Raw genomic sequence first — 27,170 nt, forward strand, 5'->3', positions numbered from 1 at the left:
ACCATAGGGGATGTTGAAAAGGGTATCAGCGAGCTGAAGAACTGTAAGGTACCGAAAAGGACGAAATCCCGGACGAGCTTCTCTAGCACGGAAGAGTGTTTACGAAGGTATGGAAGAAGTATGAAATACCCACCGACTAGTTGGGTGGCCTCATACGCCCAATCTACAAGAAAGGTCACAGACTGGAGTGTGAAAATTGCAGAGGAATTATCATGCTAAACTCGGCGTACAAAATTCTGTCGCGCATCCTGTTTAACAGACTGAGACCGCTCGAGGAGTCCTTCGATCGTCGGCGTATACCTAGGACCACTCGACAACGGACCAGATGATTACCTTGCGAATGATCCTAGATAAATTCCGGGAGAATAACTTACAGATTTACCGTCTGTTCATTGATTTCAAGGCGGCGTACGACTCAGTGAAAAGAAATGAGCTGTGTCTGAACATGGTTTTCCGACGAAACTAATTAGTCCGATACGTGCTACGCTGGATAGTTCGAAATCAAGTGTTCGGATCACAAACGAGGTGTCAACCTCGTTCGTGACGTTAGAGGGACCAAAGCAGGGAGACGCACTTTCAAATTTACTTTCAACATTGTACTTGAGGGTGCTATTAGCAGATCTGGCATGCAGAGAAACGACACTATTATCGCAGGTCGCACATGCTCCTCTGCTTTACGGATGATATCGACCTTATTGGAATCGATTGCAGGTCAGTCGAGAAGGTTTTCGTGCCTCTGAAGAGGAAGACAGCCAGGATAGGCCTGACCATTAATTCTACCAAAACGAAGTACATGGTTGCAGATAGAGATAGAGTCAGACTTGGTGGTGTAAGTGCTGAGGTAGTGTTTGAAGTTGTTGAAGAGTTTGTTTACCTTGGAACACTTTTGACATGTGACAACGACGATTCCCGCGAAGTGAAAAGACGTATTGCGGCTGCAAACAGGGCCTTTCACGGACTACGTACACACTTAAACGGTTTCGCCGAGAGCCCAACAGCTGATATCTCGGTAATAATTTGACGATTCTCGGTAAAACTTTTACCGAGATCTCGGTAAACGTTTACCGAATCTCGGTAACGTTCGCCGAGGTCTCGGCAAAAAATTTGAATTGCCGAAATCTCGGTAAAATAAGTACCGAGATTCGGCATTAAAAATTACCGATTTCTCAGCTGTTGGGTTCTCGGCGAAACGTTTTACTGAGGTCGGTGAAATAATTTAAGTGTGTAACCAGCTTAGGTCCCGCAACTTGCAAACGGAAGCAAAATTTCGCCTGTATAAAACATTAAACATAAACGGTAAGCCTTCGATGTTTTCGAGCGTACTGCGTACAATACTCGGGGGGAAACTCGAAAATGGTGTGTGGCGCAGATGCATGAATACCAAATTGTACTAAAAATGCGAATATTATCAAGCGTGTGAAATACGGCAGACTTCAGTGGGCTGTTCACTTAGCGTTTCTTTCGAGAGCCAAGTGTAAGTTCAGCCAATGAGTGTTATCATGAGTTCAAATCATGAGTTCAAATCATGGTGTATTTTCATAAGATGAAAACACACTCGAATCATGATATCATGAGTCATAACACAGAGTCATAATCTTGTTTTCGTATTCTGATTTCTACCCGTGAGTTTCCTCAAGAAACAAGGATCGTGTTGTTGAACGTTTCAATGAGTCACGTAACTCATAAACCCATGCCCTCATAAGTGCATCATTTGTTTCCAAAACAAGTTTTAACACAAAGTAGCAACATTTGCAGCCCATGCGAAACGATGACTTCCGCCGATAGGCTTAACCTTTTGGGCTGCGAGGTCTACGTATGATCGGAAGCTCGTTCGGGAGCTCAGTCTTCTCCAGATCATCCTTTGATCGACAATCGCTTTCGTCTGGAAGATGGAGGTTTTCGTACTGTTGTTTCTGTAAGATCTCAACGTGGTTTCGAATGAGATTGTGATTAAGTAATTCTCAATTTTAGGCTGCTGAGCGCCGGTTCATCATCACCGATCAAAAATTACTCATGTGAGAAATCTCACGGAAATTGTGTTCTAAACAATGTTATCTTGGAGACTGAATCCGATCTAGAACAAGTTGAGTTTCCGGACATCACCGATCCTCTCACGATTGCAACAGGAAAAATTCCTCATTTTACGCGAATGCTTATCGACAAACTGCCGGGCATAAAGGACTTGACCATCAACCGCCTGGAGGTGGAAACCGTCTACGTTAAACCGGAAATGACACATCTCGAGGCCGTCGGGAATCAAATTCGTCTTTTGGAAGTTGATAATGACAAGGATAAAGCCTACCAAATGCTGACGCTAGATCTGTCCAGTAATAATCTTGAAGACTTAAGTGTCCTGTCCAGATTTAGACAACTTCGCCGGCTCACGCTGAATGGTAACAAGTTCGACACTCTGTCAATGGATTTATTCGAAGGAATGTCCGAATTGAGGCAACTCTCGCTGGATAACAACAACATGTACAGGTTTGACACGAGTAAAAAAATACATTTGCCTAAATTGCAGACCTTTTCTCTAGCTGGCAATGGATTGATCGAGTTACACGTCACCATGTGGGATTTTCCGTCATTGAAAGAATTGGATGTATCAAACAACAAACTTTACTTTTTAGAAGGAAGTCTGGATCAGTTCAAATCACTCGAAAGTGTCAAAATATCCGGAAACTACTGGAAGTGTGATTTTGTGGACGCGATTCTTCTGAAGACAATCAAATTAGACGAGGATGAGCCAAATCGTTGTAAGGAGAGCAGTTTGATAGATGTGCAGCGAATTTGTTGCACTTACGATGCGTTCAGTATCTTGAGTTTCGCAAAGGATGATCTAGGTCTGTTCGACGATAAGTGGGAGGACCTGCGCAACCTGCAAAAAGATTTCCAGGGATTCAAAGACGAAACGGAACGTAAGCTGGTGAGAATAGGAGAACTCGGTGAGGAGCGATCACTGATCGAGCGCATCGAAGAGATTAAGTCAAATCAAGAGCAGATACTGAAAAGGCTGGACAGTTCTGCTGGCATGCTTGAGATCGAACAGTTACGCTCAGACATAACAGATCATAAAAGCACAATGGATGATAAATATTCAGGTTTGGGAAGGCAGCTGGATAGTTTCGTTGAACCATTTAATGAATTACGTAGCGATGTGAATGAGAAACTTGCCAAATACGAAGAAATACCGGAAAAGCTTCTACCATTGGAACAACTGATAAACGATCAAGGAGCATTGCAGAAAAGCACAATTGTATTGCAAAAGGCGGTCCAAGATATGGAGAAGCAGCAATTGCTGTATCATTTATCAATCGCTGCTCTAAGAAATCAGATTGGATCGCAAGTTTCGGAATTGAAAGCCGAAATTGACAAATTTACCAAGCGAAATGAAAAGCTCGACACTCAAATTGATCGAATAATGTTTAATGTAAACACGATTTTTGAGATGTTGGAATCCATATCCGAAGATTGAAGATCTAATAAAATCACAACTCCTTGTTGCACCATTCTTCTATTTTGTCGATTTTCCGCTTCATCTCGTCGTACTTGAAGCTCTGCTTCCGATGAGCCTCCTCCAGTTGTTCCACTTTCTGCCGTTGATTGCCGAGCTGATCTTGCAGGTCGTCAACAATCCCGGTCCGGCTGATGAGCAACATCATCGGATCTGGTTCGCTGGCTTCCAACAGGCAGCAGATATCGTTGAACAGCGTTCCGTCGCAAGTCCGGTCCACTTGGCCGTGACTAATCGCTCGCAACTCCATTCGATCAATCATTTTGTGCAACCACGCACAGTTCCATCTGTTGGTGTGAAGTTGAACTTCTGTCAGGGATGGAAACTCTTCCAGGAAAGTGAACAGGAAGCTTAGTTGGTTGTCGCTCAGGTCAAGCTTTTGCAAGGACGGCATGCGCCACAGTGCCGTATCCAGGTAGGTAAGCGCATTATGCTGAAGGAACATCGATTCCAAGCTGGGTAGAGTGATCGACTTGATCGTATCGATCGCCGTCAGTTTGTTCCGGTGTAGTGTCAAGATTTTTAGATTCTTCATTTTCGCGAACACGTCGATCGACAGAACTTCAAGCAAGTTGTCGTTCAGGTAGAGTTGTTCCAATTCGGTGAGTACACTTAAGGCGCTTACATCGGTGAGAAGGTTTTGGTATAGATGTAAACTACGGAGAGGTAATGCTTCGACGGCACTTAGGTTAGAGATGTGGTTGTAGCTCGCGAACAGCATGGAGAGGCGATCGCAACCGTCCAGATCCAGCTGTTCGATTTTCAAATGGTGAATCATCAGGTTCTCCACGTTCGGTAGGCTACGGAATTGATCCTGCCCAAAGGTGGTCATTGTACTGTTCTGAATCAGCAGGAGTTTATCCGGAGGAAAGGTCGCTTGGGGCATCGACTCGGCGGTAACGTTTTCAACAACGCAATAACCTTTGTGGTAATCCGTACAGCTATATTCGAGAGTTTCGATCAAGACGAAGGCAGCTGTAATTCTAAAAATAATCGTTGATTGAGTCTGGAACGATCATCTGGTTTGGCAATTATTACGTACAAAATAAGCGGCTGTTTGAGATGAATCAACATTTTAACTTGATTATGTGCGCTGATCATCAATCTTGGAAGACAACTAACATTTGACTGTTCGACCGCTTTTTGCCATTATCAATCCGCAACATCAGCTTTAGATGTGAATGGTTAGTGTTGTTTATAAAAGGAATGAAATCCATATAGTTTGCACTGATAACACGTCAATCTCGGAACATTGCTCATCTCCTGGGAGATACTATTCCTATGCCACACGATTCAGCTTTCATCATCTACTAGATTTTTTTTTAGCAAAAATGATCTAAATGGTGTATCAAATTGTGACACACACAAATATTTGGCAAAATTCGCATGTTCAACCAATCATCTAGAATCTTTCAGGAATTTAAATAAAATATGTTATGAACATTTTCCCATGTTTGTTTTAATAAATTTCAATTCCATATCCAAATGCACCAACTACACGCAGAAAATTCTTGCAAGATTGACATAATTTTTCTGATGGTTGATTTTTAGGTGCTTCCAAACTGACAGTATGGTTTGCCCAATCGCTTTTGCTTTTGTTTCTGTCTTCCATCACATGAATATTTCAATTATTTTATTGTGAAATCAACTTTCTGCACATTATTACCATGAAACGTAATGAGCTGTTCAGCAAAAAAAAACCGCTGTTTTCCAACAAGCGAAGTTATAGTAGAAGTAATGGGCTCTCACTCCCAAGATCGTGGTTTGTATTCCTGATGCTGAGATTTATTTACATTTTGTCGCATTTTTGCAATGTCGATAAAGAAGACTCGTGCCGTTTTTGACAACACAACATCAAAAATAATACCATTGTCATGATTGTATATTATTATTGAGTCAATCATATCAATGGTTGATTCAATTTTTTTGTTGTTGAACCAAATAGTTAAACCAAGCATAGATATTGTTGATTCAATTTTAATGTATGGTTGACTGAAATTCAATGTGAAATATGATTGATTTAACAGCAAATATGATTGACTGGACAATTCTTTTTTCTCCGCGAAGTCATGGAAAACTCGTCTTAAACTCATGGAAATTTAACTGTATTGGAGTAATATAATCAAATATATTACATAAATAAATATACAGCCATTCCATGAAAAACCAATCTAGTGGGTCACCGAATTCCGTGAAAATTTGCTATTTTGTTCCTTATTCGAAATAAGGATACACGTATTTTTGGATTTATTTGAATTTCCGAAATAGGGTGACCAGAAAAATCGTGATTTTGCAAAATTTTTATTTTTAAAAATATTATAACTTTTGAACCGTTTGACCGATTTTCAATCTTTTTGGACGAAATGAAAGCTAGAAATTTTGACTTTTTAGGAAAAATATAAAATTTCACAAAAAGTGTGTTTTTTTTTTACATAAAAAACTCAATAGTTTCCGTTTTTATGTGTTTTGAAGGCCTCGGGACCAAAGGAGCTATTGCTGTTCTCATTTTTTCTTGAAAGTTCAGAAAATTTTACGCCTACTGTCAAATTTCAGCAATGTATGTTTTTTAGTGTTTGAGATAGATTTATTTTTAAAATAAAAAATCAGTCATTTTTCATCGGCACACACTGTAGGTCTCAGCGCATTAGATTTTTTATTTAAAAAAAAATCATAACTTTTGAACAGCTTCACCGATTTCCAATCTTCTTTATGGAATGAAAGCTTAAAATTTCAACTTTTCAGACAAAATATAAATGAATAATTGAATATGATTGTCTCACTATTAATATGTTCAATCATACCAAATAGTTAAACCAACCATAGATATTGTTCACGGAGAAAAAAGAATTGTCCAGTCAATCATATTTGCTGGTAGATCAATCATATTTTACATTGAATTTCAGTCAAGCATACATTAAAATTGATTCAACAATATCTATGGTTAGTTTAACTATTTGGTATGATTGAGTCAACTACACAAAATAATTGCATCAACCATAGATATGATTGACTCAATATTAATATACAATCATAACAATGGTATTATTGTTGATGTTGTGTTGTCAAACCCGGCACGAATCTTCTTTATCGACATTGCAAAAATGCGACAAAATGAAAAAAAAATATGGGAGCAGGAAAACAAACCACTATCTTGAGAGTGAGAGCGTATTAACGTACATCTACTCCAACATCGCTTGTTGGTAATCAGTGTTTTTTTTGCAGTGCACGATATAACGTGTCAAGGTAACAATGTGCGGAAAGCTGATTCAACCATAATATAATTGAAATATTCATGTGATGGAAGACAGAAACAAAAGCAAAAACGATTGGGCAAACCATACTGTCAGTTTAGAAGCACCGATAATATGCTTGTAACAATTGTATCCAGGCATGTTAAAGCAACTATCGGAAAAGTTATGTCAATCGTGCAAGAATTTTCTGCGTGTTGAATCAACTTTAATGTATGGTTGACTGAAATTCAGTGTAAAACATTGTGTAAAACAATATAAAATATGTTTGATCTACCAGCAAATATGATTGACTGGACAATTATTTTTTTCTCCGTGTTAGTGATCAGCGACGGGCTGCAAAATTGATGTAGTTGAACCAACGGCTGTCTCCCAACATGTTAAAGCAATTATCGAAAAAGTTTACTTCAAGAGTTAAACTCTCCGTGTTGAACAGCAGATATGTTTGACTGAAAAATACTTTTGTCTCTATGAACTGACAAAAATGTGAAATGAATTTGACACTAAATTGAATATAATGAAACGAGAGTTTTTACAATATTTTATTCTATTATAAGTGCTTGCACAGCCAATTTTTGAAAAGTATCCTAGAAATATCGAAATCTCTTCCAGTATTTTCTTGTCAACGTTAATATTTACAGCATATCAATGATTTGATACAAATATTAAAATGGTCAGACCCACCCAGTCAACAATTCGGTTGGTATAACTTTTGATATACATCATTCTATATGAATCAATTCAATCGTATAGAACAACTTTTTCTGACTTTCTGATCAGATACACGATGCCATAAAATTTGGATGTAAATAAAAAAAAGCCTCCACCAAGCCTCGAACGAAGGATTTTTGGATTAGAAATCGGATACCTAACCACTGTACCACCAACGGTTTCATGATGGTTAGGTCATTATTTGCCAATGTTAATACACGGAGAAAAAAGAATTATCCAGTCAATCATATTTGCTGGTAGATCAATCATATTTTACATTGAATTCCAGTCAACCATACATTAAAATTGATTCAACAGTATCTATGGTTGGTTTAACTATTTGGTATGACTGGTTCAACTACACAAAATAATTGAATCAACCATGGATATGATTGACTGAATATTAATATACAATCATGACAATGGTATTATTGTTGATGTTGTGTTGTCAAAACCGTCACGAATCTTCTTTATCGACATTGCAAAAATGCGACAAAATGTAAATAAATATGGGAGCAGGAATACAAACTACTATCTTGTGATTGAGAGCCCATTAACTTACATCTACCCCAACATCGCTTATTGGAAAACAGCAGTTTTTTGCGGTACAGCTCATAACGTTTCAAGGTAATAATGTGCAGAAAGCTGATTCAACAATAATATAATTGAATTATTCATGTGATGGAAGACAGCAACAAAAGCAAAAATGATTGGGCAAACCATACTGTCAGTTTAGAAGTACCGATAATATGCTTGTAACTATCGTATCCAGGCATGTTAAAACAACTATCGGAAAAGTTATGTCAATCGTGCAAGAATTTTCTGCGTGTACATGTTCCATGTACAGCGACACATACTGTGTTGTTCTTTGCGGCCCATCGTCAGGTTTAGTTGGCAATTTTTGCTAAGTTATTGTGATTTCATACGATGCTTTCTGGATTGATATATGATCTGTCAGTTTATACAACTTAACACGATACTATGTTGCACTATTTACGACATGTTTTGTTGTCAACAACACAGATTGTCGTTTATGAATCGTATTGGGGATTTATATACAATTTGTGTTGGCATTGATAGCGTTAAATTTGGCATCTTGAGAGATTCTGATTTTTGACGAACGTATAACTGATTTTGGATGCACATTCTTATACGATACGTGGTTCACTGGGCACTAGGGCTGTGCACAATGAGCATTTATCGGTATCGGCGATATCATTTTGATTCAATATCGGTATCGGCGATATAAATATTTGAAATTATCGATATTGAACCGATATCCGATAATTTAAAAAAGATGGGTGTAAAAGCAAATTGACAATTTTCAATATTAACTAGTTGTAGTTGCGACATGCAATTCCCAGAGGGCATCTTGAATTCCATTCAATCAGTTTAATTTCTTCAATGTAAATTAATGAAAAAAATTCTGATTATCGGACCGAAAATTGTTTTATCGATATCGGAAAATATCAGGTCATGAGATATCGGATATCGTATCGATAATATCGGCCCGATAAAATCGATATTATCGATAATATCGATACTTGCACAGCCCTACTGGGCACTGTGCAGACTTGGGGTTTGAAGGTAATTTAAAAATTTCTGGAGATCAGATTATTCACAAATGAATAACATTATGAACGGAAATTTTTGAAACATTATAAGGGGAGAAACAGAAACAACCGTACCAACCATTTCATATAGGGATATCTTAGCAATGCCACTCCCAACAATGTAGCCTTTGTTGGGAGTGGCATTGCTAAGATAGTTAACGAGCACTCCATTGTTGTTTGTGGTCCTTTTCTTAGGGTGGTACACAGCTATTTCTTCCGGATGTCGTGGCTCTAAAACCTAGGCTTAAGCGCCCTTACTCAATGCGAGAGTTTCTACAATGTATTTAAATCAAAACGCAGAATGTATGTGTTATCAATCTCTTTATTGAAAATTCTTAAAAATTTTCAACAATATCTTTCCGTTAGAACTGTTTAAACGAAGTGTCTCAAATCCTTCATTGAATCGGATCTAAAGTGTTCCGCACAAATTCATTAACCTCCCTTCGCTTTGCTGTAGAGCTCTTTTCGCAGATTGTCGAGCTGTGCTTGCAGTCCCGAAACCGACTTCCGGCCCCGCTCGATGGACTTTTTCAGCTCCAAGGTGGTGTACATAAGCCGAACTTGCACTCTCTCGTTCTCTGCCAGCTGGGAGGATATAGCGCTTAGTTTCTTATGCGCTAGAGAGTTCATTTCCTTGAGCATCTCACTATGGAACCCGAATTGAGCGCTGTCAACAGATGTGACGTTTGCCACAACCGATGACGCAGCATTCAACATGTTTAACTTGTCTTCCAATCGCGTCAATTCCTCCTTATGCTTTCTGCTCAGTTCCTCGAATTGCGACTCCAAGCGCAATTGCAAAGTCTTTTGCTCTTTCTCAACTTTTGTCAATTCGACTAGCAATCCAGTGTTCTCGACAATAATGTCTTTTTCCGGTCTGCAGCAAATGTTTGAAGATGTGATGCCTTCGCAGTTCTCATCCCGGTCCTTGATTGTTACAAAAGTTCTATTGAAATGTTCCCAAGTGTCTTGCAGCCACTCACAGTACCACTGATTGTTGGCCAAGAAGACGGCTTGCGAGCTGGGGAAGCGTACGTGCAGATTAGCTATTTTGGACAAATGATTCGAACTGATGTCGAACTCAATAAGAGATTCGAATTTCCAATTCGACACGTCCAAATTCGTCAGTTCATTACTTGCCAGAGAAAGGTATTCCAAAACTGGCAGTTCGATTATCTTCTCAGCCACCACGTTACTGATCTTGTTTCCATTGAGGTACAACTTTTCGAGTTTCTTCATGTTTTCAAACACTGCCCAATCTAGAGATTCGATTTTATTGTGTTCGAGGTGTACCTCGACCAAATTCACCAGCACTTCACAGCCATCCAACGTTTTCAAATTATTGTACCGTAGATCGAGATGTTCAAGTTTGTGCTGAGATCCAGAAATCTTCAACGTATCGATTTCGTTGTTCGCGGCAGATACTTCCCGAAGTGCTGGCGTCAGACAAAGCACCTTCAACTGTAGCGAGCCCATTTGAAGTCTATTCACGGTTTCCAGTTTTTCGCAAAGCTGCCCATCAAAAGCGAAGAGGGTACCTCCCTTGATCTGCAACGTAGTCTTCCCCGACAAATCGGGGAGTATCAGGTCGTCGTATGGGTCAACCCTCGGAATCGTACATTTCTTCGAGTGGCTGTGCAGACATCGTAGAGCTGTTGTAGTAGGTTTTACAACATCAGCTCGAACGAGCGAAACAGTAAGGAAGATAAAACTTGGGAGACAAAGAAAAATGAGCGGTGAAATTACTGGCATGAGATTCTCTACTTACCACCAGAACAGTGCCATATTAAGCTCTGAATCTATCGCCGGAAAACGAACAACTGAGATCGATGGGCTCTATCTGGCAAACTATTCAACACGATCCATTCAGCTGATATTGCAACTTTGTTGCAGCTGGCGATAGAGAATGACTTAGGGCAGTGTTTCCCAAACTATCGGTAACACAGCGTAACGAATATATGTGTCTCTACTAGATTTGGGGTTGCTGTATATGATGCCGTTCTCAGAAATATTCTAGCACGTCACAATTTTTAGCTACAGGTCGCCAGAGTTGTATACCACTGTTTTCATTGATGTTTATATGAAATTTAAAGTATAATTTATCAAACTTTTTTGTGATCTAATTCACGAAGCATGCAATGTATGACTATAACCTTCATTTAAGATACAATTTAATTGAAATTGCATGATTAAATTTAGATTAAACTTGAAGTCTCCATACATTTTATTTCGTTTCTCTTATATGGCGAAATACAATACTTTTCGAAAAAAAAGTAACTTTTGAGATACGAAATTATTATGAACTTTGTTGAAAATACCTGTTATCCACATGCAGTTTGAATTTTGTGGCAAATCATGCTAATAAATTGTCATACCAGCTGGAAAACTTGCATGCAGGTTGGCTGAAACATAGTCAAACTTTGCATCTTCATCAGTCAAAATCTCAAAAATTAGGCGTGCTATGATATTTTTGAAAACGGCACTGGATTCAGTAACCCTTAATTTAGTGAATATGTAGCGGTATTTTGGTGCTCTAGTGGCACAAATCTGAAATCGATCTGAAAATAACCAAAGAAAACCAAACTGACTTCAATATTGACCGTTGCTGCGGAAACAACACGCTTCTTTTTAGAGATAAGGAAAATGTGGTTTTGACCGTCGTGTTGTTATGTTTGCTAACAAAACAAGAAAGGCAGTACTATATTCACAAATTGATATTTTTTCTCACAACGCATAGGAGTAGGCACTTTGATTCAAGTGAGAAGGCAAAGGGGATCGCCAATCGTGGTCAGTTTTTCCGAATTTATTTAATTTTATTCGACATTTGTTCCAATGTTTCAACATTGGATATTCTATGTATCTCATTGGTACTATGCCAGGGATGGAGCTTCAGAATCATTCTCTAATTTTTATTTTGAATCCTCAGCAGAGCTACTCCAAATTGGTACAGCATACAACATAACTGGCCTGAAAATTTGTTTGAAGATCAAAAGCTTCTTCAGATAAAGTTTCGATTTTCTGTTAATTATCCACAGACATTTCATATAATGCACAATGGTCGGGCTGAATATATTGCTGTGTGCGTTTGAAATGCAAATATCAAATGCGGGAACACCAAATGCGGTAAGATTTTTCACAAGAAATGCGGTGTCAAAGATAGATTTTTCTTGCTAGAGTGGCGGTGATTTCTATAATCGTTGCTAGGTATCCTTTGATTGCTTTGTATTACCGCATTTGTAGGAAGTTTAGTCAAGATTTGCACCTCAAATGCAAACAGCAATAGAAAAAAATAAAAATGTTATTATAAAATAAAGTACAAAATTCATATTTTAGGAATGTAATATTTCTACAAAGTTTCGCACTATCTAAAAGCTTATAGTTCAATATTCGAGCATGAAGATGAAAAAAAATATGGATGAAGTTTTAGTACTATTCAAAAATACACTTTAGTAGTTTTTATGATTTTGAACATGAAAAACAACTCTTGTCGCGTCATGTCGCTGCCATTTCGAATATTGCACATCAAAAAGCATCCTTAGATCTTACAAAAAAATTTTTTTTTGCAGAAATTTGCTGATTTTCAAGTTAGAGCTATTTGAATAATCCAATATAAAAAAAAAATCGACAATATTTTTCATACAAAGTTTATTTAAAACATATTTACCCACTCTTCATACACATTTTGATCAAACTCGGTCAAATACAAGCAACATTTATGTTGCAGAATATACATGAGCCCAAGCTTTGTAGCAAAATCCTGTTTTGCTCTATTCATTTTTGGAGCATAATTTGACCAAATTTTCAATGATATTTTGTGTCATTATGCATAGCAAATTGTAGGGCATAACGCAAAGAATTCAAGAAACAATTCGTATTTATCAGAACCACTAAAATGTTTGCAGAATTGTTGACCAAATTTCAGGGATATTCTGAAATGAGTTTCTGCACGATTTTCAAATGAACTTTTGTATAACTTTCAAGAATCTTCAATATCTACTACAAATCAGTCTAGCTCTGTTTAGGTGCTAGGTACTGCTCAACGAAGACCAAGGAACGGTTGGTTCGACGAGGAGTGCCAGAGAATGACGAACGAGAAGAACTTGGCTAGAAGCCGGATGCTAGTGTCTGGTACCCGTCAGAGCAGAGAGCGGTACAAGGAAGCAAGGGCAGCCGAAAAACGGATCCATCGCAAAAACAAAAAGGAGCATGGAGAGGCAGTAATTGCTCAGGCGCAAGAAGCTATGGAACAGAACAACATGCGACGGTTCTACGAGTCCGTAAATGGTATGTGGAGAATAACAGCGCCGTCTCCCGCCATGTGCAACGACCGCGAAGGAAACTTGCTGACGGATAAAACAATGGTGGCCGCCAGGTGGAAAGAGTACTTCGAATAATTGTTGAACGGAGATAACGGAAGTGAATCTGGTAGCAGAATCCAAATCGATGACGATGGACAGGCTGTGGAACCTCCAACGCTAGATGAGGCAAAGAAAGCTGTCAATGGGCTGAAGAACAACAAGGCTGCTGGGAAGGACGAGCTCCTGGCCGAACTTCTCAAACCCGGAATGGAGCAGCTGCACGAACTCCTTCACCGTATCATTTCGAGGATATGGGAGGAGGAACAAATGCCTGCTAGTTGGTTGTAAGGTCTCATTTCCCCTTTGTACAAGAAAGAGCATCGACTGGAATGCGCCAATTATCGAGGGATAACACTCCTTAATTCGGCGTACAAAATCATATCTGGAATTCTGTTCAACAGATTGAGACCGTATGAGGAGTCCTTTGTCGGCGAATACCAAGCTGGTTTTCGAGAGGGCCGATCAACGACGGATCAAATGTTTCCCCTGCGTCAAATCCTAGATAAATTCCGGGAGTACAACTTGCAGACTCATCATCTGTTTGTAGATTTCAAAGCAGCGTACGATTCATTGAAGAGAAACGAGTTGTGGCAAATTATGTCCGAACATGGCTTTCCGGCGAAGCTGATTAGACTGATTCGTGCAACGCTTGATGGATCGAAATCAAGTGTGCGGATGGTGGACGAGATTTCGTCATCGTTCGTAACCTTAGATGGATTGAAACAGGGTGACGCTCTTTCTAACTTGCTGTTTAACATAGCACTCGAAGGTGCTATCAAGAGAGCCGGTGTGCAGAGAAGCGGTACCATTATAACACGTTCTCATATGCTCCTTGGCTTTGCGGATGATATCGACATCATCGGGATTGACCGTCGGGCAGTGGAAGAGGCGTTCGTGTCTTTCAAGAGGGAGACAGCGATGATCGGGCTCACGATCAACACCACAAAAACGAAGTACATGATAGCTGGTGGTCAACGTGGGTCCGGACGTGTTAGTGGTAGCGAAATGGTGCTAGGTGGTGAATAGTTTGAAGTGGAAGTGGAAGAATTTGTGTATCTTGGATCACTAGTGACATGCGATAATGATATTACCCACGAGGTGAAAAGACGTATTGCAGCTGCGAGTCGGGCTTTCTACGCGTAGAGCCACGGGCTCCGTAACCAGCTGAAGTCCCGTAGCCTGCGAACGAAAACAAAACTCGCGTTATACAAGACACTGATCCTTCCGGTTGTTCTTTATGGCCATGAATCATGGACACTGAAGGAAGTCGACCGGAGAGCTTTCGGGGTGTTTGAACGTAAAGTGCTGCGAACAATACTCGGCGGTAAACTAGAAAACGGCATCTGGCGGCGTCGCATGAATCACGAGTTGTACCAAGTGTATCAAGAGGTGGATATTGTCAAGCGCATAAAACACGACAGGCTGCGTTGGGCTGGTCACGTTGCCCGCATACCGGAAGAACGACAAGCAAAGATAATATTCAGCAGAGAACCCGGACGAGGCCGCCGACTTCGTGGTGGGCCACGCACACGATGGCTTTTTGTGGTTGAGAGGACTTAAGGGCACTTAACGTTCAGGGCGACTGGAAGCGATTGGCCCAGAACCGAGAAAGTGGAGAAGACTCATCCATTCGGCGCAGATTCATCGTTGCGAATTATAGCCTATCAAGTATCAAGTAAGTAAGTCCTTTCGCCTGAAAACAGACACCAAACAGGAATAATAAAAAAAACATAAGAAATTATGAAAACAAAGAGAAACTCAACAGGAAATTGGAGATAAGAGTTTGACTCTTTATAAAATCTGTCCAGGCATTTCTTTAAGAGTATTATGAAGGTTTTTTTTTTAATTTTTTGTGACAGTACCACAAATATTACTTTTCGTATTACTGCAGGCATTTTGTCATGATTCTCACCAGGAATTCTATCTGAATATGAATAAAATATCCCAGGAATTTTTCCAAGAATGTCTCCAGATGAAGAATGTCCAAGAATGTCTCAGTTTTCACTGACTGGAGCGGGAATCAAATTCACGCTTCGTGGCATTCACGATATGCCTAAGCAATTGATGAAGCTACCACATGACCACGAAGCTCACTTTTACTTTAAAACTTAAGAATAAACCTTTGTGGATTTTCTTAGAAACAACTCTTGTAGGAATTTTGAATGTAAATATTGGAAAATCCAGTGAGAGAATTAGTAAAAAAATATCTAAAGGGATTTTTTTTTCGTTTCTGAAAAAATGCAGCGATCTTCATGGCAATTTCTGGAGGAACTAGCATTGGAGTCAATGTTGCAGTGCTCAATGATTTCCTGGAGCAAATTTAAGAGAAGTTCATCTACCCATTTTTATAATCGCTGGAAGAATTTCAGGGAGAATTGCTAGATAATTTTCAAAATAGTTTTGGTGAAGAATGCGAAGAAATATATTATTGTTTCAAATTAATTTTTAAATGCTTTCGAAAGAGTTGTTGACCCGTGAAAATGTTTAGGCCAAAGCTGCTGGTGAAACATCCAAGGAAATTGTGGACAAATTTCTAGAATTGAATCCTTTAAGAATTCATTTAAAGATTTAAAACAAAATAGGGGAGAATATTATGGGAAACTTCTGGTTGAACTCATCTTACAATTTTTGGAGTAAAACCTGGAATTTTTCAATTTTTCCTCAGGAAACCTGGAGAAGAAATTTTTAAACAAAAATTTCACATCCTGCATTGAGGGCGAAAATGGCCAATTAATTTTGAGCCGATTTGAATACTTTTCGCTTTAATGAAAAGATATGCAACCCTTACGATTCTTTCAGAACAGTTTTTGTAAGTTTGGCCATCCTGGACGCAAGGGCACCTGGAACAAGCACATCTTGGAATTGGTTCAGATTGGACTATAGGAATACCTTCCACAATTCCTCCAGAGATTGTTCATAGAATTTCTCCTGCAATTACAGCAGGAATTCCACCTGGGTCTCTTTTAGGAATTTCGCCAGGGATGTTACCGGCAATTCTTTCAGAGTTCTACTACGGATTCAATCAAGAACTGCACCAGGAATTCTATTAAGGATTTCTCCCTTAATGTCACCTTCAGTCATGCTTCCAAAAATTTCTCCAAAATATATTTTTGAAATTATTTCAAGAAAGTTTTCAGAGATTCCTTCATTTATTCTACAAGGATTTGTTCCAGATATTACTTCTGGGATTCTACAGAATTTTTCCCAGTATTTCTCTCAAGATTCCTCACGGATTTCCTTTGAAAACAGATTATCTCAAGGATTCCTTGAGGGAGTTCTCCAGAAATTCTAATGAGATTCCTTCAGTAAAACTTCCAAGGAGTCCGCATGAAACCCTCCAGAGATGCTTCCATGGGTTCTTCAAGAAATTTCTTTTTAGAAATATTCCAGAGATTCCTCCAGAGATTATCCCAGATTTTAAGATTATTAAGATTTTAAGAAATTTTCAGTTATTTCCTTTGCAGTCTTCCAAAGATTCCCACAGGGATTTTTGGTAAAGGTTCTTTAGGAATTATGTTAGGAATTATTCGGGTCGTTTCTTCTTTGAAGCTACAGAATTTCCTCTTCCGATTTTTCTATGAATTTATTTTAAGATTTCTCCAAAAATTTCTGCAAGAATTCAAATAATTCATCCAAGGATGCCTTCATAAATTGCTCCAGTAGAATTTTTAGGGATAACTTATTGACATTCTTCTAGAATTTTTTCAGAGATGGCTGTTTGAAATTCCTTGAGGGATCCCTTCAAAAATTCTTTCAGAAATTTGTTTAGGGATTTCTCCAACCATTGCTTCACAAATATCACTAGAGACCTCCAAAGCATGTTCCTGTGGTTCTTTCAAGAGTTTCTCCAAGAATTTCTTTAGGAGTTTTAATAAGAAACATTATCTCAAAGATTTCCTAAAAAAATAGGGAATTTCTAGGATTTTCCTTCATAAATTTATCTAGCGATTCTTCCAGGAATTGTTCCGAAAATTTTTCAAAGAACTCTACCTGATTTTTCTTACAGTCATTCCTGCTAAAACCGTCCAGAACTTCCTCATATTGTGTTTTAGGAATCCTTTATTTGTTCTTACAGGAGTTTCTTGAAATCTACCGATATTTCCTCAATGAATTCATCCTGAAATGTCTTTCGGGGTTTCTTTTCGGGAAAAAAAACAAGAATGATTTCTGAAATTCTTTGAACAATGCCTGTGGAAACTCATCCATTACATTGATACATCTGAAAATTGAATTGACAGTTTGCTTTTTCCGGAATTTTCCCTGGTATTCGTTGGGAATTTTTCTGGAGATCTCTCCAGTTTTTTATTCCTGGAATTCTTTCAGGAAATACTCCAAGAGTTTCTCAAAGAAATCCCAGAAAAAAATTTGGGAAAAATTTCTGAACCGATTTCATGAATCAAGTTACTGGACGTTCAGAAATTGTCCACACGAAGATCTACCAGAACCAGCCTCCTGACACCGCCCAAACTACCCCATAGGAAAATAACGAGCAAACATCTCTGGTTCCCATTGGGAAGTGGTTCCCACTGACAACTCAATGTTTGTAAACAAATAGTCGATGTTTGTAAACAAATAGGACTAACAATCGAGGAAGGTGAAATCTTTTCCTGTCGAAAAAATTTTTTCTCACAACAACAGTTATATTAACACAAACAAACTGTTGCAAACTATTCGTTTGCAGTACAGCAAGTTAATTAGAGTAGATATGGTTAGCGTGGAACACATTTAAATATCGAAGAAAATTTTTCCTAATATGATTACGCCAATGTACGTTGTTGTTCTTGAGTTTGATGCTGACCTCGAAAACATGGCTGCCTAGCACCGGGCTGACCAGAACCGATATCATATGGCCAAAATCAATCGTTCATGATTGTTTGATCATTGTCTGTACGATAAATTTTCGTATGGAACACAGTGTTTTACAGGAAAACATCACTTTAGTTTCACTTAGACATTTTCTTGCAATAATCGACATTAGTTAATCGATTATCTCGATTATTGAGTGAGCCAAGTATCGATGAAAAATTAATCGATTAGTGAGTCGATTAATCGAAATAATCGATTAATTTGCGACATCTCTAAGTTATAGCTTGTGTTTCCCTCCACCGGGTTTGCAGGACCGATCTCGGCATTGGCATGTTCGTCGAAGTAGGATAGGTCCACCGCTGGGGACTAGCGTAGCGTGAGTCGTCGGAGCACCAGTGAACCAGAAGTTATCCTCCAACCGTAATCACTGGACATCCGCTCGGTATCCTACTGGTCAACCAGGAGAGCTCTAACATCAGCAGCGGAGAACGAATCCTCGTAGAGCGACAAAATGCACATAAAGGTACTTGTAAGCAGTTTTGCTACCAGGTATATTCCCAGATCCTGACGTGAAATTACTGTGAACTCTCGAAAGGAGAACGTGCGTGGTATGAAGAAGCGAAAAGTTTTAGGCCAATCAGTCTAACCTCTTTTCCTCTGAAATGTCTGGAACGTATTATCGATCATCTAATCCGTGATGGGGAAAACATGCCTCTTCATGTGATTCAACATGCTTACCGAGCTGGAAAGTCCACAGTGACTCATTTACACAAAGTTGTATACAATACAGAAAGCATTCACTTAGAAGCCTTAGACGGTGTAAATTGTCTTTTAAATTGGATTCATCAAGTGCTTAAAAACCGACATCTTTTCTCGACATTGCGTCAAGCAGCGATTCGGAAATTGAGTGTTTGCGGATGCTCCCAAGGGGAATACCATAGCAGATACGCTATTGAGCCAACTCAATATAGCGGTTTTCCAACTTATGGATTTGTCGACGACTATCTAGCTTTGATAGAAGGTATGTGCATTAGCTGTTTGACCTGATGCAACGTGCTCTTCAGGTAGTCGAGAGTTGGTGTCTCCAACATCTTTCGATTAATCCGAGTAAAATATATATTGTTCTAAAAGTAGATTAGAGTACCTTGTATCTTTTAATTCCGCCCTAATTGCTTATCTTTGACAGATATGCGTATCTGTCAAAGATAAGCAATTAGGGCGGAATAGAAAGGTACAAGATACTCTAATCTACTATTTAGTTTCTCTATTGAGTTCCTTTAACGAAAAGACGAAACCGCGATGGAATTCGACCATTGCGTCTTTTTGGAACGAACTGAGATTAATGTGACTGATCAAGTAAAGTATATCGGAGTCGTTCTAGATTCCAGACTTTCTTGGACACCTCACATTGATTTCAGAGTCAACAAAGCTTGCATGGCCTTCGGTCAATGCAGGGGAACCTTTGGTAGACCCTGGGGCCTAAAACCCAAGTATATCTAATGGATGTACACAACAGTTGTTCGACCAATATTGGCATATGGATGTCTTGTGTGGTGGCAAAGGGGCGAAGTGGGAACAATCCTATCAAAATTGGGCCATCTCCAAAGGATGTGCATGATGGTGATGTCTGGTGCGTTCTCTATGACTCCCACGGCAGCGTTTGAGACTCTTTTCTACGTTGTACCACTACACATACATATTAAACAAGAAGCACTTTCTTGCTCTTACCGTTTATGGGTACTGGATCTACTGGAGAATAATCCAGTGAATCGTAGATCTACACACACTTCGTTGATTCCACTTTTGGTGAATTGGAACCAATTGTTCCAAGTGACCTCACAATTCCTCCAAGGATCCTATCAGGAATTCCTCCAGGGATTCCATCAGTCAGGCATATATCAGCAATCCCTCCAGGCATTTCATCAGGAGGATAAGGATTCCGTCCGGTGTTCCTTCAGAGATTCTATTAGAAGTTCCTCCAGGGATTACATCAGAAGTTACTCTAAGGATTCAATTCATTCTAGGGATTTTATCAGGAGTTCCTCCAATGGTTTCATCAGGAGTTCCTTCAAGAAGTTTCTGTAGGAATTCCTTTAAGAGTTCCTTCAGAGATTCTATCAGGGACTCCTACAGGAATTCTATCAAGAGTTTCTCTGGGGATTCCGTCATTGATTCCTCCAGGGATTACATCAGAAGTTATTCCAAGGATTCCATCAGAAGTTTCTGTTGGTATTTCATCAGGAGTCTTTCAATAGATTTCATTAGGAGTTTCTCAGGGATTCCATTAGAAGTCTTTGCATGGATTTCCTTTGAAATACTTCTTAGATTTCATTACAAAATCCTTTTGGGACTCTATCAGGTGTTCTTGATTCAGAAGTTCTGTTTGAAATTCGATCAGAAATTCTGTTAAAAATTCCTTCAGGAATTCCTCTAGGGTCATTCTAGGTTCCATCAGGCTATTTACTACGGATACTTCTCGGAATTCATGAATGGATTATACCAGAATTTTCTTCCAGGGGTTCTTCTAGATAATTTTTCAAAAGACGATCCCCCGGAATTAAATCCTAAGGAATTATTACTAAAATTTTACCGGAAATTCCTCATAAGGATTTTATCACCGGAATTACTCGGAAATTTCTCAAGGAATTTCTCACGGAATATCTTTAGAGATTCTTGGGGGTTTTCAGGAATTAATTCATTCATCAATTTTGTCAAAAAATATTTCACAAGTAATTTGGGAATCCACCAGTATATCCTCAAGTGAATCAATGAGGAGTTCCTCCTAGGATTAAAAAAAAAATCCTTCAGAGATTCCTCTGAGAATTCCTTCAATGAATCCGCCAGGAATTGCTCCGAAAAGTTTGCTAGGAATTTCTCTAGGAATTCCAACTAAAAATCCTCCAGGGATCTCTCTAAGGATTCCACCAGAGGTTCATCCTTGGATTGGATTTAAAATTCGCCCTAGTAATTCTCCATGATTTCCACCAGGAAAATTTTGAGGGATTTCAGCAGAAATTCTCATAGGGGTTCCACTAAATTTTTTTCAGAAAAAAATCTCTCTTTACCATAAAAATCTAATCTGATACTTCGCCAGAAGTTCTACCAGAAAATATTTCAATACTTTGACTAGGATTTCTCGTCTTAGAACTTTTCAGGATTATCAGAAATTCCTCCAGGGTATTAATAATTAAAACCGCGAGAGATTCTACCAGGAATTCTACGAAGGATTGAACTAGAAATGTTTTCTTTCTCTACTCTAAATATTGTTGAATCCCTTGAAGCATTTTTTGGAAAATTTCTGCAAAAAATCATGGAATAATTTATTGTGAAATTCTTGGAGGAATCACCAAAGAGAAATTCCCTGGGGAAATTACTTAATACATCTCTGGAAGAACTTTTATAGCAATCTCTGAAGGAGTTCCTACAATATTCTCTAAGTCAATTCCTGGTATACTCCTGGGAAAAAATCCTCCAAGAAATTCTGGAAGGAATTGTTGGATAAATTCCTTTAAGAATCCTCTGAGAAATATCTGGTAGATTCTTGAAGAAATTCCAGGTCGAATGCCTCGTAGGTTCTATTAAGGAATACAAGGAAGACTCTTTGAAGGAAACACTGGAGGAATTCATTAAATAATTTATTGAAGATTCCCTAGAGGAATCCCCTGAAAGTAACCTGGGGGAACCTCTCGAAAAATTGCAAGCGGAATTTCTAAATAAATTCCTGGTGAAATGCAGTGTTAATTTTTTTATTCTTTTGCAGTATTTCTTGCTGAATTCCCGAAGGCTTCCTGGTGGAATCCCTGGAGGAATTCCCTAATGATTCCTTGCAGAAATTTTGGGTAGAATCACTTTAAGATTTCCTGAAGTGAATCTCTGTATGTATTTCTGTAGGAATTTTTGAAGGAATTTCTAGCAAAAATCGTGTAGGAATCTTTGGAAGAATGTTTGGATTAATCACTGAATGGTTTTTTGAAGGTATTCCCAGGGAAAATTTTTTAATGCATAGGAGAAATTCTGCTGGAATTTTTGATGGAATTCCTGTCATAACTTCTTGAAGGGGAGGGGGTTGGGTTGTTGGTTATTCATTTAGCAATATCTCTAAAAAGTTATACAGGAATTCTTGGTGGAAACGCAGGAAAACAACCCTTATAGAATCTGTATAGAATTTCTTGAAGTTTCGCTGGAGGAATTCCTATATAAATCTTTGGAGGATATTTTGGTGGAATTCTTGATGGAAGCATTGGATGGATAAATCCCTTGGGAAGTTTTTGGATAAATCTCTGGAGGACCCTGTAGCAACTTAGATCGGTTTTACTAACTTAGGGGCGGAGTCAATGTTGGTCAAACCGTCTGAGCGTCTGTGGGCTGCATTATGTGTGGAGTGCAATCAGCACTTCAACAGCGCGTAATGGGTAAAGTCATATACTTCTGTTCAGATATTCAGGCTGCTATAAAAGATCTTGCTTCGGCCAACTCAAGGTCGAAGCTTGTTATCGTATGTCGAACTCAAATTGAGGAGCTGAATTCAGTCAACTCTGTTTGGGTATCTATCCATTCATCCATCGCTGGAAATGAATTGGCCGATGAGCTAGCTCGCGATAAAGCATCGCATGACTTCATTGGCCCTGAGCCAGCTATTCCAATTTCGAAGTTCAGATAAATTCTTGGGCGGCAATTCAGCACAAGGAATAGTTTGGAGTCGTCAAACAAAATTGTACATTAGTGAGCCATCAGCTTGACATAAATAAATCTGGAAACATACGTATATAAATGAAAAAAAAAACAAGCAAAGGTTTGTATCCAATACGTTATTTTTTTTTTTATTTTCATGTAATTTCAGATCATTTTGCATCACAATCCCAACGCATCTCAAAGCTTGTTGGTGTTTTCACGCAACAGTTTGAATTGCTTCTGAACGGCGGAAACATTGCCAGCAACACGTTGCAGCGATCTTCTCAGCTCCAAAATGGTTTGCTCCAAAGTTTTGACCGAAATTTCGTTCGTTTTGTTTTCATATTCGATTCTGCTGAGCTCGTGTTTGAGCAACGTTTTCAATTCCATGGCTTTGGAAGTCAACTCTTTAAACTCTTCTGCGTTAAAGGTTCCGGTTGGCACAGTTGGGGGAGTTTTCGATTTCTCTTGCAAATTGTCGAGCAATTTTGCCAAGTCCTTAATTTTCTCATCATAGCTCTCGTTGATATCTTTTATCCTATTATCCAAATCCTCTCGAATCGCTTCCTGATCTTTCTTGATGGCCCCCAGCTTATCGTCTCCACTCTCGGCGAGAGTTTCCACCGAAGCACAACAGATGTCGCCTAGTTTGTCGCAATCGTCTCGTTTATCCTCATCGCCAACATGTACACCACTGTTGTTGAACATGCTCAACGAATCGCTCAACCACCTGCAATGCCACTCATTTCCGGAGAGATAGAATGTCTGTAAGCTGTGAAAATGTGCTTCGATGTTCATGCCATCGATGTAAATCAACTCATTCGAGCTAACGTCCCATATTTCCAACGATTCAAAGTTCCAATTGGTCACGTCCAATTTGGTGAGTTTATTTCCGGCTAGCGACAGATTCTCCAGTTTTGGCAAACTAATCACGTTCAACGACTCCACCCTGGTAAGCAAGTTTCGTTCGAGGTGCAGCTCCTTCAGATTTGCCATCTGCGCAAAGACACTGAAATCGATGGTTTCCAGTTGATTATCTTCCAGGTGGAGTTCGGCCAAACTCGTTAGGACTTCGAATCCCGTCAACTGTTTCAGACGATTGCCTTGAAGTGTCAGTTTCTCCAGTTTGTACCTCTTCTCCGAGGGTTTGAATCTGACCACGTGGATTTCATTGTTCATGGCGTTGACTTCCAGCAAATCGGCTTTCAAAAAGATCTCCTTCAGTCCTATCGGTCCCAAATGCAGTTTTTGAACCGAGCCCAGCTGGTTGGATAGCCTTTCGCCGAAGTTGGTTAGGGAGCCACCCTTGATGTGAAGAGAAGTTTTTCCACTGAGATTCGGCAGCGAAAACTGATCGGATGAGCCGTCTACAGATGTGATTATGCAATTTTTGGATTGCGGTTGGAGACATTGTGATCCCAGGACATGACTCCAGAGGGACACCACCAAAACGGCACTAGATAGGGGATACGTAGCGGGATTTAAGCGATTCAGAATTGTAATGAAACGGAATGAACGAACTTACCAATAGAAGATTTTCATATTGATCACTTGGTTGATAGAAAACGACTGAGCACAATGTGATGGCTTTTGCGAGTTCAAGCTCGATCGAGGCGATCGATAAGAAACTTGAGAATCAGCATATGGTGCACACGTTAAAACTACAATGTATCACTTCGTGGTGCTGTATTACTGAGTCATCTGCTAGATCGAGGTGTTAGATAAGGATTTCGCCGACAGAAATCACTGGTGTTTTGTCGTTTTACCTTTCTTGGATTACCGTTGGTCCGCGAACCCCTAGTGGGGCGTGATGACTTTTCAGGGGGTCCGCAAAGCCATTGAAAATAAATATCATTTTCTTCATGATAAACTGTTTCTCTTTCTTAGGTCGTTACAACAAATATTTTCAAATTTACTTTGTTTTACTTTTACACACATTCTAAAAAAAGCTTTTGATGTCAATCTGACAATAAGAGATTGAAATCCAGGTAATATTAATTGGCGCGCACCTGAGGTGCACTATCTTTCCAAAGCTGACTAAAGTTTTTGCAGTGAACATGAAATTGAAACCTGCCTCATGAGGCGTTCTTAAAGGAATTAATGAAAAATTCCAAAAATATAAGCGGCCTAATCCCTGCCAGCTATGATTTGCAAGATTCATGGGAACATCCTCGACATATTGCTCGTATCTTGCCAGTCATCGGCTGAATTATCTAACAAAATTTGATTTTTTTTCACGAAGAATTCATTCAAATCTATCTTAAAGAATGTTTATTAGTTTTTCGACTGATAACTGTAATAGTGATGTTTTCTATACCTTTGCGTAGTTTTTTTTATATTTGATAAGCTGTTTTGGAATTGCTGATAAAATTTGGAAGGAATTTATCCCCCTAAAGATAATTAGCAAATGAAATGATATCTGGAAATTTTTTTGATTTTTTTAAGAGATCTTCATGGATTTCTAGGAAAATCCTTGGAGAATAATTATGCATTTTTTTTCAATTTTGCGGAAATTCTCTGATAAACTTACCGAGACTCTCCAACTTTCGGAAATATCTTTGCCTAATTGTTGGTGTCATTTTTTTTAGAGTATTTCCACGGACGTTTTTTTTAGAGTATTTCCAGGAGACGTATCTTCTTCCCGGCACTTTTGATTCACTTCGTCAGAGAGTTCTGTGAAAGCTACTGAGCTCATATTTTGCAATAATATGTCCTGTTTGTGCATTTTTCTGCTGAATTTCAAACAATTTGATTGTCAAAAGTTATTTTTTGATTATTCCGAAAAATATTGTGTTCTGCCTTATGGGAGAACCAAAGATTTTTTATGAAGACTGCTATCATGTTGAAAAAGTCGATTTAATTTAAATTTAATCCAACAATTTCAACCAAATTACAACTTAAATGAAAGATGAAGTTATGTTTTGCATACTTGGTGGATCAGATCACAAAAAAGTTTGTTGAAAGTTCATAAAACAAGCTACAGTCGAATTTCGTTCGTTGCACTATCTTTAAGTGGGCTACGCTTTAATTGGGCTACGCCGTTAGTTGGACTATAGCCCACCTAAAACAAAGGCAAACGTCATTTTCTGACATAAAACGCAATTTCTCAATGTTGGTAGCTCTGTTTTTCTTTTGTTCTATGTTATTTGACAGCTCGAAACTCAGCCCGATTAGTGAAAGTCTTTCGCTAAGTGGGCTACAGGTTTAGTGCAGCGAACGAAAGTTGACTGTATACAACTTTGGAGACCCATGCAACAAATAAGACGTGCTTAGAACGGCATCAGATTCAGTAACCCCAAATTAACTAAAGACACATAATTTAAACCCGCAAAAATGTTATTTTTGTAATGAAGTGAAAATAATTTTTCTTGTTTTTCACTCCCTTATCTTTTCATGGATCAATTATGATCTCAATAATGTAAAAGCATAAATTGAATATTCATGGTAAGACCAAGGGTGATGAAGTTGATTTATCATGTTTTAAAATATTCTGCATTTTGTTCATTGTCTCCGTATGTTTAGCCCTTCCAATACATATATGAATGTTGAATGATACTCGTTTCGAAACTACATCACTTTGTTTGAACTGTTTCAGCAAATTAGAATTTTAAAAGTTGGATCATTTTGAACACATAGGGGTCATTTTAAATTTTGGCAAGTAACTCCGGTATTGAGTTTTGGAATACACACATTTAAAAAAAAATTACCTTGTGGAACAAAAACACAAATTTTAAGGATACCCTCATCATGAGAAAAACGAAATACAACAAATAAGAGTATTTAGGATACGATCGAACATTATGCCAAAACTCAGGTTAAGTAGCAAAGTTCCACCTCAGGATTTCGAAAGATCATACCTTTACTTTTGAAATTGCTGTTACACTGGGAGGGTCCTTGTGCGAATCCATAAACGATTTCTATAGGAATCCTGAAAGGATTCCTGAAAAGAGCAAATGAGAATCCTGAATGGTTTTCGATGAAAATCCCTGCAGGGATAAATTCCCTGGAAAATTTTTGATGAAATCTCTGGAAAGCTTCTGATAAAAATCCTGAACAATTTCTGGTGACAATACTGGAAGGTTTCTGATTAAAATCCTGATAGGATTCTGATGAGAATCCTGGAAATATTATAATGAGCAATGAAGGAAGAAGGAAGAATCTCTTTGAGAATCCAGGAATTTCAAATGAGATCTCGGCAATCTTTCTGACCAAATAAGAAATAAAATATTATTGTGATATCTTTTCAACCATT

The 27,170-nt window shown here is 38.7% G+C and overlaps 5 protein-coding genes across 6 annotated transcripts in view; 1 reads left to right on the forward strand and 4 right to left on the reverse strand.

The window, feature by feature from the left end:
* The window catches only part of LOC5570478, a 427,994-nt gene that overhangs the window by 31,542 nt on the left and 369,282 nt on the right, over positions 1–27,170 (reverse strand). The gene's annotated exons all lie outside the window — the stretch shown is intronic.
* LOC5570480 lies at positions 1,798–3,514 on the forward strand. The gene is made up of 2 exons (XM_001659116.2): positions 1,798–1,915; positions 1,972–3,514. Exons 1-2 carry the CDS (start codon positions 1,890–1,892, stop codon positions 3,470–3,472), a joined length of 1,527 nt encoding a protein of 508 aa, XP_001659166.1. The 5' UTR covers positions 1,798–1,889; the 3' UTR covers positions 3,473–3,514.
* Positions 3,310–4,863, reverse strand: LOC5570481 (protein phosphatase 1 regulatory subunit pprA). Its single transcript, XM_001659115.2, has 2 exons — positions 4,554–4,863; positions 3,310–4,494 (listed from the first exon to the last, which is right to left on the reverse strand). Exons 1-2 carry the CDS (start codon positions 4,610–4,612, stop codon positions 3,486–3,488), a joined length of 1,068 nt encoding a protein of 355 aa, XP_001659165.1. The 5' UTR covers positions 4,613–4,863; the 3' UTR covers positions 3,310–3,485.
* Positions 9,388–10,964, reverse strand: LOC5570482 (leucine-rich repeat transmembrane neuronal protein 3). The gene is made up of 2 exons (XM_001659114.2): positions 10,852–10,964; positions 9,388–10,794 (listed from the first exon to the last, which is right to left on the reverse strand). Exons 1-2 carry the CDS (start codon positions 10,866–10,868, stop codon positions 9,516–9,518), a joined length of 1,296 nt encoding a protein of 431 aa, XP_001659164.1. The 5' UTR covers positions 10,869–10,964; the 3' UTR covers positions 9,388–9,515.
* On the reverse strand, positions 23,041–24,553 carry LOC5570483 (acidic leucine-rich nuclear phosphoprotein 32 family member A). Its single transcript, XM_001659113.2, has 2 exons — positions 24,444–24,553; positions 23,041–24,374 (listed from the first exon to the last, which is right to left on the reverse strand). Exons 1-2 carry the CDS (start codon positions 24,458–24,460, stop codon positions 23,117–23,119), a joined length of 1,275 nt encoding a protein of 424 aa, XP_001659163.2. The 5' UTR covers positions 24,461–24,553; the 3' UTR covers positions 23,041–23,116.

The sequence above is a fragment of the Aedes aegypti genome, chromosome 2 (assembly GCF_002204515.2).
Source record: "Aedes aegypti strain LVP_AGWG chromosome 2, AaegL5.0 Primary Assembly, whole genome shotgun sequence".
Classification (NCBI taxonomy): Eukaryota; Metazoa; Arthropoda; class Insecta; order Diptera; family Culicidae; genus Aedes; species Aedes aegypti.